Below are 20,718 nucleotides of genomic sequence, written 5' to 3' on the forward strand. Positions count from 1 at the left end.
AAATGTCACCTCAGTGGGACCCACGGCACCCGGCGGAGAAACGGGTTCTCGGTTCAGACCTATTGTGTTTCACTGCCTCTGGTTAGAGGCCTGGTTATTCTGACGTCGGCGTCACACTGATAAACACTGGTTTGATTTTTATCAGATCAACAATACTCTTTATTCAGAGGATTGTTTTCTTCTTTCACTCTGTTGCTGTCACATTTTTTAAATATTCAAAAGTAAAAAACACGCACGAACACGAGTGGGTTAAAGGTGACCTGATGACGTTTTGACCACTAGGGGCACTACTGAGCCGAACCATAAGAAAGACTCAGATTGCCCCCTACAGCAGCAGGGGATACGACCTCAGATAAACTGTTGGGATGTTAAGTTTGAGGTTGAGGTCACAACATTGAAGCTGTTTTGGTTATTTCGCGTTTTTTCCTCTGTGACATTAATTCATGTTATAGAAACCGACGAGGATCCGGACAACGTGTTTGTTCGTCCTCGCGGTGAAGCTGCGTTCCTCTCGTCTTTAAGACCGGCCAGGTGTCACTCAGCACGGTCATTCATTACCGCGGTAACCTGGTCTGAACCTGGCAGACACCGACTTCCTGTCACTGATACTTCCCCTGACCTTCAGCCTGTGCCAGCACGACTGCATCGCTCGCTCTCTCACACACACACACACACATTTAATGGAGCCTTTGTCTCAGTTACATATAGAAGCAACATATTTACTCTCTTTCACTCGACGCTGGTCTCACTGTCTGATTTTTGCTCGACGTAAAGAAGATGCTTTGTGAGACGCTGTGAAAGAGCTCACGTGTCGCTCCGTTATTCCTTTTGTGCGATTCCACTTTTCTCAAGCAGATTTACATTTAAATATTCAGTTTTTTATTTTCTAGATTTATTCTATTGCCTTTTCTATCCTCTTGTCCGTCTCATTCTGATCGCTGTAACAAGTGAAGATGAATTCCAGGTAGAGGAGATGAAAACGATCTCTGTCATGATAATTGTTTGAGATCAGTAAACCTAATAATCCTCATGACGCAGATCACGTGACCGTATTTTCCTGCTTCCTGTAAGAACAGAGATTTATGTTTTTCCTTCATCGTCCATTCGAGACTGATGAGGAGAAATCTGCAGCAAAGAGAATGCTCGTGCTCGTGCTCGTGTCATTGTGTCCTAACGTCTCAGTTTTTACCTCGTCCGGACTCAAACACGACGTTTATAAACTTCTTCAATTGAAGTAATGTGGATTTAGCCTAAATGTGCGATTGTTTTTTTCCCCGTCTGCAGAGAACCCGTCATGTTTGTTGTCCAATCTCAGCTCCTTCCCATCAGACGAAAGACTCAGCGAGCGACTTATACGACCATCAGAAGCAGCAGGAAACTCTACACCCTCCCGACCAAAGGCCAAGTCAGGGATTGCGGTGCACATTAGGAATTGGTCATTAACACTGGGAATCGTCTTGCAGGGCGTGCACACACACACACACATGTGCATCAGCCTCCTCACTGTAACATAAGGTGGCATCTTTAATGGCTGCTGACATGGTGTGATTTCCTTCTCTCAAATTCTTCTCACAAGATTCTTTCCAGGCTGCAGGTCAAACGACGGCTCCGATACCGAGTCGAGTGCACAGATGGTCAAACGCGCCGCCGCCACTGGTGCATGAAAAGTATTTTATATCATCCTGCCGCCGAACTGACTTCAACGAGCACTTTAATATATCTGGAGCTTTAAAATGTGACAGTAGAGATTTATATAAACAGGATTCTGAGGATTCTTATATTTTTATGCTTTGTGCTGCAGCCCCCACACTGAGCCCACTGCTCAAAGCACCTTTTCCACTGCCAGTTGCTGCTGCCAGTAGCTCAGTGATTGAACCTACTCAGTCCTCAGCTCCTGTAACGACGACACAAACAATATTAAAGATGCTCAAAGCTATCGTCCAAGTATAAAACATGTTTTCATCTATAATAAAAACTTATTTTTTTGCTCCTGGGGATCAATAAAGTTTTTAATGATTGAAACTGAAATCACACAACAGGCTTCTCCCTCTGATTTACAGCTCTGACAGCCTCAGGCCGAGCCAACCGAATGATCCACACTGTGTCACCCACAATTAAGTCAGCGAGATAAAGGACAGACGACTGCGGAAGCTTTCAGACTCCCGTCTCCATGGCAACCAACGGCCTCGGAGCGGATAGGTTCCGGGACGGGACGGCAGGAAATGCAAACCCATGTATGGTTAGCAAACCAGATTTGCTGGGTTGCTAACGGCGACATCAGTGGCGTGAGTCAGAGAGGGGTTCGCTCAGGTGTCACGGTGCATGCGCCCAGATACTCGACCATCTGTCACCGCGGCTCCCGGAGCCACGGCGATCTGTCGCCTTATTTAACAAACGTGTCGCAGTGGAGATCTGTGCATCACATCAATAACCTTTTTAAAAAGGGTGAAGTTGGTGTCATAGTTTATTCCTCCAAACAAATAAATAACTTTGAATCTGTCTCTGTTTCACTGAGTCCCCACATGTCCTCAAGCCAATTATTCAAAATGGGTCACAAATATAACTAAGTAGTTTTATTTTGTGTGTTTGATTACAGAGCTCTGGAATCTCCTCGTCTTTCCAAGTTGGCGTCTTCGTCTTCTACGAGTACGACTCCTCTTCTTCATCCTGAGATATTTGTGTTCTTTCAGTTTCATGCCCGTCACGTGTTAGAAACCTCATCATCCACTCGCTCGCGATGAATTCTCCAGAAGTTTTCCTGCTGTATTCTCACTTGGACATTTTCCTGAAATTTTCCGTCCGGCGGAAAAAGTTTGAGCGTAAAAAAAACGTTTCTTTCCCCTCAAAAAGTCACACTGACGTTTAATAATGTAAATTTATACTGATTACACAATGATGATACACAAACTATTGAATGTGAGGAAAAAAAACCCATCAATCCAAGACGGCCTGTCAAACACTATTGTCTGTCTCCGTGGGACACTGGCAGTGCCAGCCGGGCCACAAAGACAACACTGACACCCCCTCCAGGCCACTGCTCCCCCCCCCCCCCCCATGTTAGAGAATAGGGGCTCATTGTTCGGAGACAGATACTCGACATGTTGTATGTGCAGATTTCACTGTGCTTCATCATCTCCTGACCTGAAACCTGCGCACACATGTCGTCTTTACACTGATGTCACCGCTGTTTATTCATAGTCATACGTGTTGTATGTGTAAGCACAGGTTTTTTTTCTACTTATCAGCTTAATCATGCTTCAATGTTCAGGAGGAAAAAAAAAAACAGCAGATGGCTCCGACTTTAGCTGTTATGGTGATGACTCAGCTCAAAGTTTGGCAAAACACCAAGGCTACCAGTCTGGTTTCCACTGAAACATACTCGGTGCCTGTAATTCCACCTAAGTACGATTGTGTGTATTCGCTGTGCAGAGCAGTTCTGTGTAGGTGGGGCGGGGGGGGGGGGGGACACAGGGTGCAAGGTTTGGAAGCTCTGCGGATCCACGCACAGCTGCCAAGAAGAAACACTGAGGCAACACAATCACTAAGTCAGCACTGTGGTGACTTGTTTGTCAACTCTGTATAAAACGTCCCTGAGCCCTTGGACCTGTATCTCCGTCGTGATAAAAAAACGAAAAGAGGTTGCTAAGCAACTGGAGCCTGGCAACTTGTTTCTTTTCCTCCAATTAAAAAGAAGAAACCTTCCCGAGAGGAGCAGAAATCCACTGATGAATCCGTTAATTGCTTTTGTCCACGAAGAGAAGCTAATCTTTCTCACCGTGTCGTAACTGCAACAACTGCAGAACGTCTCGATCACATCGTCTCAAGCATGAAGACGCTGTTTTAAATAACCAAAGTGTCCGCAGCTGTGTGACGTATTCTGTCTACACACACTGGGTCCGGTGTATATTTTCAGGTGTTGCTTGTGGTGACGAATGATGTTATTTCACTGTTTCTTTCCTCTGGTGTGTTGTGTAGGATTTATGCAAATGTAGAAGTTCTGCAAAGTTCAAACGTGCAAAGTCTTGAAGAGACAGGAGCTTAAACCGAGTGTTTGAGACAGAGGCTGAAGAGAGGAGCTGCAGCGATGGACAGTCCGAGGACAGTGATGTGTTCTCTGAGCATGAAAACATTTCAACGCTGATTCGAATGATCTACCTGATGATCACACACATGGTTCAGATTCATGTCTTTACAAACTTCAGGTATTGTTTTCTTACCACGCCAATAGAGAAATAGTTGTTGACGATGCTGTAGGGGACGGGGTCTCCCTTCTCCTCCTTGTCGTCGGGGACAATATCGATGTTCCAGCGGTCCAGCACCACCTCCGTGCTGTGTTCGATGTCCCGCAGGAACTTCAGCAAACTGCCGCCTTCGTAACCTGCAGAGAAAATGAATAAAACTGTTTCTGTCTACTTTGGCGTTCTAACCTTTCTCCTGATCTCAAACCCATCGAAGCACTTTTTTTCTGAACTGAAACTAAAGCCACGACTTCCTGCCCAGCGACAGTGTCCAACCAAAGGGAGCAAAACCCTGCAGCCATGTTTCTAAATCATTCGGAAAACCTTCAGAGGAGAGTGGAGGCCGTCAGAGCAGCAGATTAACGTCCATGACAGAGAGGGTGAACATTTCTGTGCTATAATAGTTAATATGAACTCAGCAACTCGATATCCTAAAGGTTTGTGTTGATATCAAGTTCAAATAGAAGCTCAGGAATGAGGAAACATCTAATTCTTACGTAGAGAGGATGAATAAATGATTTCTCATGTATATATTCTCATTTATTTAACTGGTAAACTGGTGGATTCAATGGATTCATAAACACAATGGCACTGATTAGGCTGCTGTTTAACAAAGGCTGTTCTCCCTCCCTGAACCCAGGACACAGCCGAGTCCTGACGACCCCCGGGAGCCGTCTTAATACTGATCAGAGGTGAAAGTACTGCACTTTCAGAGGGTGTCACAAGGGCACGAGGCATTAATGAGGTCGACCACACCGGGAGCGTCATGTGTGAAGTACGAGCGTGTTCAGAGGGACGTACACGTAATAACAGACGGTGTATTTTTACTCCCCACAGAAATCAACCCCACACACTTACACTGCTGCTCTGTTGTTCTTAAGGTAAATGTACAAGCAGATGAAAATGAACACGTTCGTGTAAAACCTTATTTACATCTCAGAGGTTTGTTTAAGTGGTTTTGTGACAGAGCTGAATATTCAACTAATATCTGATCGATTGTTGCAAACTGGATATGATAGAAGACTTATGGACAAATCAAAAAATACTCTGCAGGTCCAAGAAAACGTTGCAGCTCCTCTTGAGTCTGTTGGACCAACAAACCGACCGATGTCTTCGTCCCTCGAGCCACAACGTTAACATTGTTCCGATCTGTCTCACTTACACAATCTGCCACAGTGAATATCCGTTAAGCTAAGTAGCTGCAGAGACTCCGGCTGCTTCACCCCCGTGTTTTATTTCTGGGAAACGTGATCTATTCACCCAAAGTCCCAAAGCTCCTGGATGTGTCTACGTTATTGACAGAATATCATTCATGCGCTTGGTTAAGTGTCCTGCTGGTCCTCTCAGGCAGCAACAATCAAGCAGTCACAGCCGTTCTGATCATTTGCCCAAAGTACTGCAACAAATCAATGGCTGGCAGAGGATTTACAGCACAAGTGCTTTGCATATTAACAGTTTTTAATTTGACACAAGAGTTCCCACATTCCTCTTCCCATCTCTTCATTTCCCAAACACTCACGCTTTCCGGCATTTTGTATCCTAATATGACCCGACTGGAGCTACGCTCGTTCTTTAAACTCTGAAATGAACATGAGCAGCGTTTAGTCGTGAAGTCTCATCACATTTCACACGTTTTATGTCTGATCTAATTTTACTCTCTGACAGTATCAGCTTTTCATAGTGATATTATATTTAACCTGCAAGAAAATCTGGATTTTATGAGCGCATCCAATATTTAAGATGTTTTGTGTGTTGTCTTATGCACCTTTCTGTAATCTTCTACAATTGGTGTCTTGTAAACTTCCAACAAAATTGAGAATACGTATAATGTAATATGTTTTTATAGATAAAAATAAACTGTATTTGTCTGCACAGGAAGTGTTGACTCTTGAATAAAATTTTGGTGAATCCACGGGGATACCACAAGGATCAGTCCTAGGACCTGTTTCATTCCCCACGTACAGATTACTCACAACATCTCACTCCGTAGCTACGCAGATGATACACAACTGTACACGTCTGTCAAACACGCCAACAGCAGTAAATTGACCTGATAAAAACTTGTTACAACCATTTATTTCAGATTTAAGTTGCATTCATGTATGTTTGTGTGTGAGGTCGTAGCTGGAAGGTCGCACAAAACACACACAGATGATTGAGCGAGTGTCTCACCTCCTCCCCAACGTAAGCAGCGTGCCAGGTCGTTCCCGGTGCCCAGAGGGAGGATGGCCACCGGAGGGTGTCTGGCAAAGTTGGCTTTATCTGCGGAGACAAACAGGTCGACCTTATATTTCCTCGGTTGAACAGACCTTGAAATGACGACGGGTGAACTCAAGGAAAAGCACAAATGATTCATTTGGTGGTTCGACCATTTTATCCACCAAATGCTAATGTTTGGTAAAAAGGTGACACTACTCCAATTCAGTCAGACGAGGCAAGTAACATGAGACCAGATTGTTAAAGTAGTTAAAGTAAATTACAGATACTCTTAATGAAGAGAGTTTGAATATCGTTGGTTGTATATGATAACAGAGAGTATGGTGGACTGATGTTTACTATCGAACATTTTAAAGTCATCGAAAATATAAGCTCTAACTTCAGCAAATCTAAATTTACGAAGAAAATGTTCATTCATGAGTCACTCATTCATAAAACATTAAGGGTTAGACCTGTTTTCATTGATGCTGTTTTTCAGCAGCAGCACTACAGTAAATGTGATGTTTGCATAATTACACCTCATCACTTTTATTTCTCTGGCAAATAAAGTTTGGCTGACCCAGGCTTTTGTTTACAACTCGTCCGATCTGCTGACTGTTGCTGTTTGTCGCCCCGACAGACTTTTTTTTTTTTTTTACAGATGGCAGAAGTCTATGCAGTTACACTACAGTGTAATCACTACAGCAAAGATGTTGGAGGTCGTAAAAATAAAGAGATCCAAGTCGTAATAAACTGGAATGATGTTTTAGAAGCGTCAGGAAATAAAGTATGTGAGAAAATCAGGTTTCGTGTGTCATTGCTTTTAAAACGTACTCTTGTTTTTAATCTGTTTGCTGTGTTTAAGTATTTTTTCTCTTATTGGTTCCTTCTTGTATTTTTACTTTTAAAGAGGTGAATAAATAAAAGGGCACCTATGCAGTCGAGGATCCAGCCCACGGTGCCGTCACCTCCACAAGCCAGCACTCGGAAATCAGGGACATCGTGGAAAAAGTTGAGCCTGAGAGAAAAGACGATCCAGTTTTAAGTTATAAGGGTTTATAGGGTGTCAAAGTGTAGAAGGAAATATTTAGTCATCACGTTTTCTAATGTCTGAATTATTTAATTGAAAATGGCCGATAGACACAGAGGGAAGAGAGAGAGTGTTGAATCGATGTGTGCCCTCTCCAGCGGTGCTCCCTCCTCCACAGTCGCAGAGTGGTCACAGAGTGCGCGCCCTTCAAAGAGACGTTTAATCTGCGTTGGGACAAAGGTGTTGACAGAAGCTTTCATCTGTCCCCCGTCACGAGACAGCTGCACACAGGCCACCAGCCTCTTTCACACCCACCACCTGGTCCTGCACAGGAACAGCCTGCAGACCCTCCGCACCAGGACGACATTTTAAAAAAGGTGTGTGTGTGTGTGTGTGGGGGGGGGGGGGGGGGGGGGGGTCATTCAGTTTATTCATTACCTGTTATATGTTAAAGGAGAGAGTTCTGCCCATCGATAATTTTAACAAGTGTTATTACTGTAAAATGTTGAGTTCAGAGAACACTGTCCTCAGACTGTCCATTGCTGCAGCTCCTCTTTTCAGCCTCTGTCTCAAACACTTGGTTTTAGCTCCTGTCTCTTTAACCCCCCCCACCCCCACCCCCGCCGGGAGGTTGGTGTTTGGAAATCAGCTGGGAAAACCTTTGTTTACGTTCCCAGACAGGGAACTGTGAGATCTCATTCCTCATTAAGGCTAATGCCGTATCTCACCACGTTAAAGAAAGTGAAAAACTAAACCCTGGATCCGTCCGTTTATTCGCATGCTTAGAATCGAACAGGTTGTTTCTCGGGCCACGCCCCGCCCCTCCAGTCTTTGACTAACCCTGCTGACAAACAAACAAACAAACGACAGCTTGAGAATAACCTCTCTGCGGAGGTAGAGAGGCTGTCGCTGTGAGGAAGCGGTGGATTATTTTATCTCATTTCAAGATGAGGTCACAGCCCCCTCTAATGCTGTGCAGAGAAACTATGCCGCCATGCGCTCGCCGTGGAGTCGCTTTCACATCCAACCCAAACATGAACCTTTAATGGCTCCATGCTTTGTGTGTGTCTGAGAAACAAAACGCAGGTTTTTGCATCAGCGGAAGATCAGAAACGACGTCTGGAAGCACAGCGAGCTAATTGCCCTGAACAAATTTCTCAGGAGTAAACTGCCTCTCACCTCAAAGCCCAGCTGAGCCTGTTGCTAGGGAGCGCATGGTAACAGTGTAGTGGCGAGCTCAGCTGAGGGCAGGTTAACCCTCCACGAGACAACAGGCCTCTCTGTTTACGTTCACTCGTGCCCGGCGTGGAGCGTCTCTCCTTCAAACTGCTCGGCAATAACACGGTTACATCACCTCATTTGTAACAGGAACGAAAGAGGCCGCGGCTTTCAGACTCTGAATGATCCGAATAAAAGAGCGCGGGCACTTGAGGAGACGGAGACGAGCTTCTTTATTAACAATCACATGATTACCATCGGGACGCACATTCAAGAGGAGTGAAAAGCATGAATGGAATTAAAAAGCGCGGCGTCAAGAAAACTACGGATGAGGTGGAGGTGGAAAAAAACAACGCTTGACTGTTTTTGACCTGAGTGACGACATTTGGCGAAATGTGGGCAAAGCTGGATATCGAAGTTAAGCTCAGTGTCACTGCAGCGCACGACGGTTTTAAACACAAACACGTATCATCTGCACATTTCTCCCCTGAGACCTGAGTGCGTCATCGGGTCGCTGTTCCTATACGGGCTCTGGAGGGCGGCAGCTCTACTCGTCCTCGTGTAGAGAGAGAGAAGGAGAGAGGGGCGAGGGAGGAGACTGATTTACATAAAAGGTGAAAGGACGGCGAGGGAGAGCTTCACCCTCAACGTAAAGCATTTACTCTATTGTGCTGTGTAGGGCTGTTTTATTTTTCTTCTATGAGAGGTGTTACAGCATTCATTACAAAGTGCGAGCTGTGGGTTACACAGCTCCATGACTGAACTATACCTGAACTATCGTCCCTCCTGACGCCGTCACCGTGGAATCATCTATTAGTAAATTAAAGCTTGAACTCCGTGTGTCTGGCTCTTCGGTTATTTATCCTCTGAAAGATGCTGTGTGTGGAGTTTTTAACTGGCTGCTGCAGGTCTGTATTTCTAAAGCCCCAAACACAACATGATGAATGTTTAATGAGGACGTGCAACGGCCCTCAAATGAAGAAATAAATTCCCTTCAAATGAGCCACAGCCGATACTTTGGTATTTCTTTCATACATTTAAAGTAATAAAATGAATTTTGGTCTTCCACAAAAACAAGTTTACTTGCAAATCAAGTTTATAGCTTTCTGATTGCAGAAGTCGACACGACTGAGAAGCATCTTCAGTGTCTTCAGTGATTCTCTATTCATTCACTTAATAAAGAAAACGAGAGGATGAATGCAGCCGACTCACCCGACCATCGGCCCCTCTCGCTCCAAGCTGTAAACCTGCCGGGGGTTCAGCAGGTACCGGAACTTCCTCAGCACCCTGCCAGAAAAAACAGGGACCACAATAAAACATTAACCAATAATAATAATAATAAAACCGGTATTATGTATGACACATTTAATTAATTTAGTCCTTTCCGAATGTAATGTAAAACCGTTATTTAACTTTTACCATATTTCATTTTTAACCCGTACAGCTCGTTGTTGCTGTGTTTATTATAATTATAATATTATAGAGTGAGTTTGGACAGAATGATTAACATGACAGAAATAGTACATGTATGACTACAAGGACAATACGCTCTCCCATACAGGTAAATACTGTGTGTCTATAAAATCATGTCAAAGCTCTTATATAGGATAAAAGTGACTGTGATGAAAGTGTCAGAGGAATATTTGTTGAATGATAGAAATCATTCAATAATAATTGATTTACAAACAAGATTGCGCTCTATGTTTAAAATAAAAAGAGCATTTCCTTCCCTGATCTTATTTGGATTCATTCATTCTGTCTCCACCTGCTCTGCCATCACTCACTGCCCCTGCAGTAACCTGAGCCGTCCAGTCACGTGTCTCTCTGCCCGTCCACCTGTTCCCTCATCATTTCTCGTTCCACCTTTTCTTTGTATTCACTTTATCTGTCTGACAGTTGTCCTCCTCCTCCTCCTCCTCCTCCTCCTGCTGCTGACGTCTCCTCTCGTCTCGGCCCTCACCTGCTCTCACCAGCTCTGTCCTCTTCTTCCTCTAAATAAAAGGTTTGAACTTTTCGTCTGTCATGAGTTTGAATCATGCAATGGTCACGTCATGATCTGGATCTACTGTCCTGTGGTTGTTCGCTCCATTAATCAGTGTACTTCCTGTCTAAATACTGTTTCATACATGCTTTTTTTTACTGTACAGACTTGTTTGATGTTCACAAGATCATAATTTACTCCAGCCAATGAAATCTGATCAACTGGTTACAAACTGAAGAAGTTCTGGGACGGATGTACCAACGTACGGATGTGAGAACGACGTCTCTGACTGACCGTCCCTGGCGTCTGAAAACATTTGATTCATGACGCGATCAGAATTCAGATTCAGATGTGATGTGGGACGCGTGCGAACACGTTCCCAAACCAACCTGAACAAGTTGTGCAGCCGAACCATGTTTTACAACTGTTTAACATTCAAGCTCAAGACATCCAGAGATAAAGGAATTTAAAATAATCAATCGTGTCAGTACAAACATCATAAAGCTTCAGTGAGATGACGTCTGCACGACGCTGACACGCGTCTTAAATCATCTCTCCTGCAGTTTCTGTCTGAATTGTTTAGATGCAACAGCCTTGAATAGTTTCCATGCTCTCTCTCCTCTCAGACTGTGTGCGTGTTAGCGAGCTACGCGTCACCACAGCGGTTTCCTGTAACCTTGCACAGCGTCGGATGAAACGCTCGCCGAAGCCCGAACAATAATTCTCATTCACAGATCATGCAGTTAATCTAAAAGCTGACAGGAGCCCGGTCAGTGTGTTTCATTTAGACGAGAAACAAAAGGAATAAATATCTAATCCTCAAAGTTACTGGAGTGTATAAAACTTCTCACGTGTTCCTGCACTGATCAGATGAAACAGAAGTTTTCACGCAGACAAAAATAGCAGCACACAAGCCTCTGGTTTCCTTTTCAAAACGTTTTTTTTTGATCTTGTAATGTCTATTAATAGACGATAATTTCCTTTCTAATGTTTCTAAAAAGCATGTTGCTATGGTGATGCTGGAGGATGAGGAGTGCGACAGGATGTGATTGGTCGGATGCTGTGAAGAATGTGGAGGGAAGTGATGCATGACATTTATTTAATCACTCATTACAGCGTTCAGGGAGCTGCAGCACTTCCTCTGTGTTTGAAAAGTAATAACAATGTGTTTTAATATTTATATCTGTGCATCCACAGGGATGTTTGCCCCTAAGATCACTTGTTTTACTGCAGTTTTCAGACTTGAACTTGAGAAAACCTCGGTGCGGATCTAAAAACAGAGCATGGGATCCTGTATTTCACTTCCTCAGAGCCACTGGAGAAACATGTTGTTCCTGATGTGTGAAGAACATTTAAGGTTGTTTGTATAAAAGTAAGAGGGAATGAGGAACGAGTCCAGACTTCTCCAGAATCCCCCAAATGAAATATCAGTGCTCTATCTGTTTTTAACAGGAGGATCAACTTTAAGAGGAGATTTGAAATGAAAAGAGATAAATGATAAATAAACTGTTATTATGTTAAGTTCATTAAAGCAGGATCAAAAGATAAATGTAAAAAGTAAAGTTTGTGTTCACAACAGCATTAAATCCTCGTCATTATTCAGGTGGAGCAGCCCGGTGCAGCAGACAGAGACAGGAAGTGACGTAACAACTCTGCTGCAGAGGTCACGTGATCATGTTTACGGAGAACTGCTTCTCATCCTTCTTATTTACCCTCTACCGTGAAAATGTTTTAATCTGGGGGTCAAATCATTCTGTGTACGACCTCAGCAGGAACTTACCGCTCCCCCTGCCTCCCTCCGCTCTTGGGGTTGACGAGGACGAGGAGCGGGTGAGTACCAGGGAGAGGAGTGACCTGCAGACAAAGAAGAATCAATCAACGGAGGTGGAGGGTGGAGGGTGGATCTCCGCCGGCTGAAGGACAGGCCCATACCTGCAGCGCTTGTCCGTCACCGGGGGAGAATTTGAACGTCAGGTTGGCGTCGTCGGGGCTGGTGCTGGGCGGGGACTCCCCCTCGCCACGCTTCACCACAGAGTGACGATCCTGCGAGAGGAGGAAGAGTAAGAGTCGCGTTTATAACATTACACACTGATCCCACACGACTGATACCCGTAACCCTGTGAGGGCTCGACACGACCACATGAAGTGAGGCAGCGATGTTGTGATTCGGTTCTGGAAAAATTCAATTGAAAGAGAATTTAAAAAAATCTCAGGATTTACAGAGACTCCATCTTTTAAAGCAACACTGTGTAACTTTTACTGAGCAACAGCGCCCCCTGCAGCCACATGATCCTCTGCTTCCTGAACCAGAGGAGCTGCTGCAAACAAATCCACCAAACTCTGTTCAGAGTTCTTCATGTTTGAACAGTTTCCTGCTGAGTGTCGGAGATAAACTCTGGTTTTTAAAAAACTTCTCAGTGTTTTTTAACTTGCTGGACCTGATTCTGAAGCTGTGACATCGAACTCACGCTTATTTAACATTGTGAGACTTGGTGGGTTTTTTTCATGGATCAGGGGCTGAAATCTATAAACCTCTGGATACAGTGAATGTAAATGTGGTTTCATAAAGGGACTGTCGGGCCTTGGCGCAGGTACGAGACGTTCTAGTTTGATATATTATTGAAATCGGCCTCAGTCCCTGCTCTCAATGAACACATGAACATTCTTAAAGTGTCAGCTGTGAGATTGAGGCCGACTGTACGAGCACAACAGTCGACCGTTGAGCGATTTCTCCTGAAGTCTGAGCGGAGGAGCTTTCTCACCAGGACGACCGGGCAGATGTACGAGGGCAGCAGCGTGTGGTCCCTCAGGGCTCCTCCATCACACTCGGGCTTCACATTAGACGCACACTTATTATGGAGCTGCAGAGAGGCAGAAACAGAAGAGCGGTGGGTGTCATCCATCTGTGGGACTGTGGGGAGCATGAGACGCTACCAGGACGGAACGCTTCGCTTCAGGAGCTCGTTCCCCCGACAGGAAACACAGACTGATTAATGGGAATCGATCAGGTTATCAGTCAGCTCGTGTTTATGTGTGTTTCACGCTGAGATGAGAATAAGGGTGAAGGTGTGTGGCTGCTTCAACAGAAACCTCACTGCAGCACAAACTGCAAGTCAGTGGGGACATCTAGTGGACGTCAAGGAACACACAGTGTGACGTGTGAGACTGATCCCTGTGAAGAATTAAGATTATATACGATTTATCTTGATTCGTTTACGGAGGTGAAGCAAGAAAAACTTTAAATTTTTTGGAAACTGAAGGAGCGGAGATGAGTACGTCTCCAGAGAATGTGCAGGAGACTCGGTTTGCAGTTTATTAGGGACACCAAGTTAAAGTAATACAGCAGTATCCTAATGAATGTTCAGTTGTGCTGCAGGATAACGGTACATGGTGACATTTCTTCATTAATAAAGACGTGGAGGACAAATAAATACAAACTTCACCCAGAGGGAAAACATTCACGATAAGAACTCTTCTTACTTTTTTGTCTTTTTCTAACTAAATTCAACGATTTAAGATCAATGTGAGATTCAGACGTATTTTCCTCCTGAGAAACAACCTCCCTCTGGTCTCGGTCTGATCCTCCTCCGATCTTTAAATGCTCATATTTCTGTTTCAACGCACAGATGTCTCAAATACTGAGATTCTGGCGACAAGAAAACTTTCAGATAACAAATTCAAAAGAAAGAAAAGAACTCTGAACGACTTAATCTTCCTGATGAGAGGATTAATATCTGGACTCACAGTGATCTGACACCAGACACAGTGCAGGCCCGTCAGGCCCTGGTAACACTTGATGCTCCTGTGACAGCGGTCGCACTTTGTGGTAGAGTTTCCCTCCATCCACACGTGCTGCATAGCCTGAAACACAGGAGACACAGGAGACGTTCAACATTCTGCTTTAAATGTGCAATCCAACTTTTATACCTTTGTTATTTTCATCTCATTCTGCTCTTCACTCTTTGTTCACTTGTTTTTCCTTTGCTTTGTCTGCTTGGTTCTCATTGGTTCTACATTTATACATCTCTTTTCTATCTCCATCTAATTATCCATCCATCCAATCCTCTATCTATCCATCCATCCACTTCTCTCGTTCTCTGTGTGGTCACATTTTTATAATAATAATGAGTCATTCAGTCTAAATACAAATGAAATGTTGTGTTTTTTATTACATTTAGTTTATGTTGTGATATGAAAAGCAATTATCACGTGACAAAAAAAGTTAAATCTTTATTTTAGTGAAAGTAAAATTGAACTTTACTTTAACTATTGCACAAATGCAGCTATCACAGAAGCTTCTGCTTTATAACACTGTGAGAAATAATAAACGACTGGAGCTAAAAATAAGCTCGGAACCAAAACAGCTGACAGACTCGATGACTTCCCGAGATAAAGAGTCACATGTTTCTGTTCTTCACCTCAAACTTCACTGCACAGAAATCTCAGATGATTTCATCCTCGTGGAGCTTTGACAGGAATAACGTAACTTTTTTTTACTTTACTTTTTCCAAAACTACAAGGTTTAAAGCTGCAACCATATCTTTGTAATAATTTTGTACAATTCATATTACGGACAAAAATAACGTTTTGCCTGAGTGACAGCAGAACATTTGGAATTTAAACTGATTTAAAACAAGGAAAATGAGTAAATTCACATTCTGAGGGACTGGAAACTTGTTTTTTTAATAATTGTTATGTTTATTAAATGTGCAGTTGATTATTACAATTGGCTCATTGAAATAATAAGAATAAAAGAAACAGAAGTAAACATCTGTCGGTTCAGGGTCTGGTTTGGACGATAACCAGATAAGAGACCTTGCGCGACCTCACAGGCCGTCCCATGATCCTCGCTGCTCCGTCAAACAGGAACAGTAACAAGTGGGAGTGTGTTCAACAGACTCGTGAGTTTTCCCGTGTCTTCACCTCCCCACCCCCCACACACACAGCAGCAGCAGCACATGTAACCAGCAACACGGAACGTCTTGTGCACAGATTGGCGTGTTCAGGTTGGTACTCACGTTGGTGTGTCTGCGAGACTTGGCGTAGGTGCTGATGCAGGCGGCGATGTCTTTGGACACGCAGCGTTCGTGCACCGTGTACTTGCATACTGCAGGAAAAACCACGAGAAACAGTGGGCGAAGTTTTTATATCTGACTTGAACTCTCGTCTCAACAACCGGAACTAAAAACACAGATTTGAGGGAAATTGAATAAAAGACCGGATCACATTACAGAAGGTTTCAGACAATAAGTGCGTACTTTCATTCAGCTGTGACAATGACGTCCACCTCGAGAACAGCTCCCTGCTAGAATTCAATCAGTAACGGAATTACTCATAATGGGATTGCTGATGTCTTTTTAATGGTGACTATCGGGACGTAGTATTGAAAAACAACGTCCACTCAGAGGCACTCAGGCCCGACACTAAAATTTGAGTCAGATGCAGAGAGAGTAAATGAAAAGCGGAAAACGAGGGAGGGACGGAGAGAGAGAGAGATAATGACAGGAGGAGGGAGGAGGACATCAGAGGATAATGGAGTGGAGGAGACATTCGGGCTCAGACTCACAGGAGCAGCAGAGGCCCTGCTTGCGGACTCCGAGCAGCATGGTGTGGCAGTAGTTACAGTACGCGGGTTTGTTGAAGTGCTTCAGACGCCAGACGTGCTGCCCGTCCTCCTGCACATTCTGAGGACAAACAGAGGACGCACAGTGAATTCTCTTTCAATGTCAGACCAGTTCTGATGGACGAGTCCAGTTTGGTAGCTTTAGCTGGTGGTCAGCATGGACCCTGTAGCTGCAATGCATTGTGGGCAGGTTTCTATTATAGCCATACAACATGAAGGTTTTCGGAATTTGATCTAGAGCAGCTCTTCTGACGGACGGGACCATTCAGGCCAGACAGTAAACGCTGGACGCCCCCGATCCACCGGCCGTCCTCTCAGTAGATACTGATCGCCCAGATCCTCAAGCTCAAGTTCAAGATCAGACTGATCACCTGCTGCCTGATGGATCTCACGTCTTCACAGGGGACGTAACAACATAATCACACTTATTCACCTCAGATCTTGGTTTAGAGTAAAAGAAGAAGGATGAATGATTAGAATGAGATATAAGCAGCGTGTTTACATTTAGAGGAGACGTGAGCGCCACCTGCTGAACTCAAACAATCTCAACTTCAATATAAAACACACACACACACACACACAGATGTGTACCGTGTCCATGCCCAGCAGGACCAGTAAAGGGATGGTTGTGAGGCCTCCTCTGATCCACTCCTCCAGCGTCACTGTCCCGTCTCGGTCGTAGTCGATTTCTTCCATCATCTCCTTCAGAATCTAAAGTGACAGAAAAAGTCAGAGTCTGTGTCAATGACAGCTTTTATTGTAAATTCAACAACAAAAAAAGAAAACCAGAGTTCACCAGGTGAAAGAAACAACGAAACGTGCAACAACACTGTTTTAATTTCTAATTTCTTTTGATGCAGTTGTAGATTTTGGTGAATAAAGAAAAAAGAAAAGCTCTTGGCAGCAGCTCCACAGAGAGCAGGTGTCTGAGTTATTCATCAGACTCTGAGTGTGTGTGTGTGTGTGTCTGTTCGCTCACCGGCCGCAGCTCCGTAGAATCCCACTCCAGATATTCTGCCACGTGCACCATCTGATTGATGATGCGATCCAACTCCTACAAAAAGAGAGAAGATGAAAAACTGAACTTCATTACATTTTAAACACGACAGAGGTGAGAGAAGTGAAACGTCTCCTGACTGTGACGGGAACAAAATGCTCCGAGTTAAAGTCGGGGTCAGAAAAGTGAAGTTTGAAGTGTAACAGAGCTCGTGTGTTGTTCCCTGACTGACTGCTTATGTGTGATCACTTCAGCACATGACATAACAGAACCATTACAGGTGACCTCATGTACACACCACCGCTGAGACGCACTTTGTGCAAAGGGACAGAAGAAACGCAGAGAGGTGAAAACAGAGCGACCACTCACCGAGCTGTCCAGGAGCCCGTTGCCGTCTGTGTCGTACAGCCGGAACATGACTAGAGGGAAACGGGAGAACAGAGATCCCATGATGACTCAGATTCCGTCAGATAATTAGCGGCTCTCTGGAGCTGTAACATTTGCTCTTGGACTCTCTCCAGACGGCCTCAGGGTTAAACAAGTGGAGCGAGCTACTTCTGTACCTCTGCATGGGGATCAGTTAGCAGAGATTAGCCTCGTCGGTGCGTGCTGATATAGACCGACACTAAAGAAGTCAACCGGGTGCAGCAGGGCTTGAGCATGTCACTGACCTGCCCGGTGTGGGAGGTGCAACGGGCGTATCTGAGGCCCTGGGGGAGGAGGAGCAGGATGGAGCAGCCTTACTCCTCCTGCTGTCACCCTGAGCGACGTGTCCCTGGGAGCTGCACTAAAGAGGCCTGAGCGTAAACACACATTGCAAAACGACAGCTGCTCCCATCCCACGCCCCCTCTGAGGGGAGCCGACCCTCCGCCCTACATCCTCCGTCCCCCTTCACTCACACTCCAGCTTGTCCTCGGGCGTCCCCCTCTCCAGCAGGGACAGGTAGCAGACGATATCCTTGAGAAAGACCACCTGAGGCGACGGCAGGGTCGAGCCTGTCTGGGGCGAGGGGCTCCTCCGCAGAGACAGATGCTTCTCAGAGTGGCTCCTCTCTGTTGGTGGACGACACAGAGTGTTCAGGGATGAACACGCTCATTATACAAAGGTTATATTCTCATTTCCAGTTTGTTTGTGAGATATCAGACCTGGTGATAGTTTGGGGGACACTGGCGACCTGGCGGGTCCAGCGTTGGGGGTCAGGACGTTGCTGCTGCTGCCCTCTGAGGTTTTGACGTGGCTGCAGGGAGATCGGTGGGGGCCCCCGGGCGTGTGGCCCCCCGTCCCTGAACGCTGCGAGGAGGAGCGGGATGAACACGGGGAGGTGGTGGCTCCAGAGCCGGCTGTGCTCACCACGCCGGAGTGCTCGGGAGTGTAGCGGCCCATTGCGGACAGGATGCTTTTCCCGTTCATACCTGTCGGGGGACGCCGGGACCGAAACAGAGGGAGCGGATAGAATAATGGAGGAAAGAGAGAAAAGAAGAAGACATTAGTGGAAGAACAGAGCAGGACGAAGAGAGAAATGTTCACAACAACAAGAACCCAAATACCAAAACACCCAGGAAGCATAGAGGGATGCTCAAATAAAAAACAAATATTCACAAAGCATCAAGTCACCGTTTGTCCACTGAACCACAACAACACAACAAGAGCACAACAAGCACCAGCGGAGCAGGAGGTCACAGCCAGCGGGGATCTGGTCCCATTAGGACGAACATGACCCTGACGATACCTGTGATGGGGGCACAGGCCACTTCGGTCTGAATAGAGATGCCTGCGTCAATGGAACAAGCCTCTGGGGTCACACGGGGTTTCAGGGGAAACAGAAGGAGACGGCAGCAAGACGCAGGAAGAAAGACGTGAACATCAGTGAAGAAAGAATCATCTGCTCCTCTTACGGGAGGTCTACAGGTTCAACCCTGTTTTTGATGTTTGCCTTGATATCAATGAACACAACACAGGCCTCTATCATACAGAGTGTTACAGGACAGAGATTACGTCAGAGCAGGACGTCGCCAGGGTGAAACATTCAGTCTCAGCGTCTTCACAGTAGAAAACCGTCACTGCAGGATCTCTGCAGTCTGGCTGTGTCGCATTATTCAGGATCGTCACCAGGTGGCAGTGCAGCTCTACGCTCAGCGTCACTGGAAGTGTTTTTAAAGTGGATTTGTTTGCGTTCAAGTGTCTCGATTTATTTCATCTGCAGGATTGATGAGATGAGGTTGCTCAGATGTTTGTAAGGTCGACATGATGAGATCAGAGGAACCGGCTGATGTTCCACATGAGAACATCTTTTATTCATTTTGAACAAAGATCACGTAACTTGACATCGGGACAGAAAGACGCAGCGTCAGATATCCTGAAAAACTGACTGAATCAATCAAAACTCAACCAATTGATGGAAAATGAATCAGCCCACCGTGATAGACTGATGGTTATTGTCGTAGGTAAATGATTGATGTGGTCATTTTTAAATAAAAACTTTAATGTTTATGTATTTTTCTCCTGAATGTGACTAATTTCCTGAAAAAAACATTAATATTTGGCATAAACTACGTTTGTTTTTTTTACCATTTCACATCTGGCAGCACTGAGGTCAAACCTGGACGCTACCTCTGACAAAATGCTGCTACCCAGAGTTCCATGCTGTCGCTCACATCCGGACGCTCTTTCTTGTGGCCTTTTCGCAGAAAAGTATTTTCTAATTCAGTCGTCCATCTGTCTGCTCAGCTGCTCTGTGGTGCGGAGCGGAGTCTGGTGCCAGAGGCCCACGCATCACTCGCTCAGTTTACACCCTGCACTCAGGGCACGGTGCAGGAGACGACCTACAACAACGCCGCCGGAGCCGCCACCGCCGCCACCGCCACACATCTCTGTCTTCTGCTGCGGTCAGTGTGAAATCAGTATAAACTCAATGTGAAGAGATTATTTGGGATCTCACACTAATTCCCTGGTGATGACACACGCAGGGAAAAAAGACAGGACCCATGAAATAAAGAACTTCTCGATGGAAGATCACAAGGATCAGAATCAGAAACGTCTTTAAACACCTGAGGAGATTCCTGAGTCTCTGGATCATTCTGGTGCTGCAGCAGGAATGAAACAAGTCTTAATAAAAACAAGCGGCCTACCCAGTAAGCTGGTCCCGGCTCGGGACGGGTCTGGGGAGCAGCCTCCCGTCTTGCTCTTGAAGGAGGTGAAGAGGTGCTGACACAGCTCCTCTGGGATGTCGTTCTCCAGGTAAGTGGCCATGAAGAGCTGGAAGCCGTCATAGTCGATGGGCTGTGTGGGAGAAACGCAGGAGAGGAGAGAGGTCAACAGATGAACTACTGATGCACGGTGAGTTTATCACGACGGACGAATGTGTGATGACATTGATCTGCGCTGAAATGAAAACCTGAAAGTCACATGACACAGCTCCCCTGCACCAGGAACCA

General features: G+C 45.3%; 1 protein-coding gene across 6 annotated transcripts in view; it reads right to left on the reverse strand.

Moving 5' to 3' along the window:
• Positions 1 to 20,718, reverse strand: part of LOC109643705 (diacylglycerol kinase beta) — a 63,296-nt gene that overhangs the window by 23,692 nt on the left and 18,886 nt on the right. For 3 of the 6 annotated variants that reach the window (XM_069532885.1, XM_069532884.1, XM_069532888.1), the window contains 17 exons: positions 20,413 to 20,563; positions 19,014 to 19,076; positions 18,430 to 18,696; positions 18,184 to 18,336; positions 17,653 to 17,702; positions 17,266 to 17,340; positions 16,878 to 16,997; positions 16,230 to 16,347; positions 15,682 to 15,770; positions 14,408 to 14,524; positions 13,426 to 13,524; positions 12,596 to 12,706; positions 12,444 to 12,517; positions 9,895 to 9,969; positions 7,367 to 7,452; positions 6,411 to 6,500; positions 4,218 to 4,378 (listed from right to left, as the gene is read on the reverse strand). In XM_069532885.1, the coding sequence (XP_069388986.1) occupies positions 4,218 to 4,378; positions 6,411 to 6,500; positions 7,367 to 7,452; positions 9,895 to 9,969; positions 12,444 to 12,517; positions 12,596 to 12,706; positions 13,426 to 13,524; positions 14,408 to 14,524; positions 15,682 to 15,770; positions 16,230 to 16,347; positions 16,878 to 16,997; positions 17,266 to 17,340; positions 17,653 to 17,702; positions 18,184 to 18,336; positions 18,430 to 18,696; positions 19,014 to 19,076; positions 20,413 to 20,563 (1,899 nt within the window). The remainder of the gene's footprint in view (positions 1 to 4,217; positions 4,379 to 6,410; positions 6,501 to 7,366; positions 7,453 to 9,894; positions 9,970 to 12,443; positions 12,518 to 12,595; positions 12,707 to 13,425; positions 13,525 to 14,407; positions 14,525 to 15,681; positions 15,771 to 16,229; positions 16,348 to 16,877; positions 16,998 to 17,265; positions 17,341 to 17,652; positions 17,703 to 18,183; positions 18,337 to 18,429; positions 18,697 to 19,013; positions 19,077 to 20,412; positions 20,564 to 20,718) is intronic. The other 3 variants (XM_069532887.1, XM_069532886.1, XM_069532889.1) reach the window with 1 other exon arrangement.

This window comes from Paralichthys olivaceus, chromosome 10, assembly GCF_024713975.1.
Source record: "Paralichthys olivaceus isolate ysfri-2021 chromosome 10, ASM2471397v2, whole genome shotgun sequence".
NCBI classification, from domain to species: domain Eukaryota; kingdom Metazoa; phylum Chordata; class Actinopteri; order Pleuronectiformes; family Paralichthyidae; genus Paralichthys; species Paralichthys olivaceus.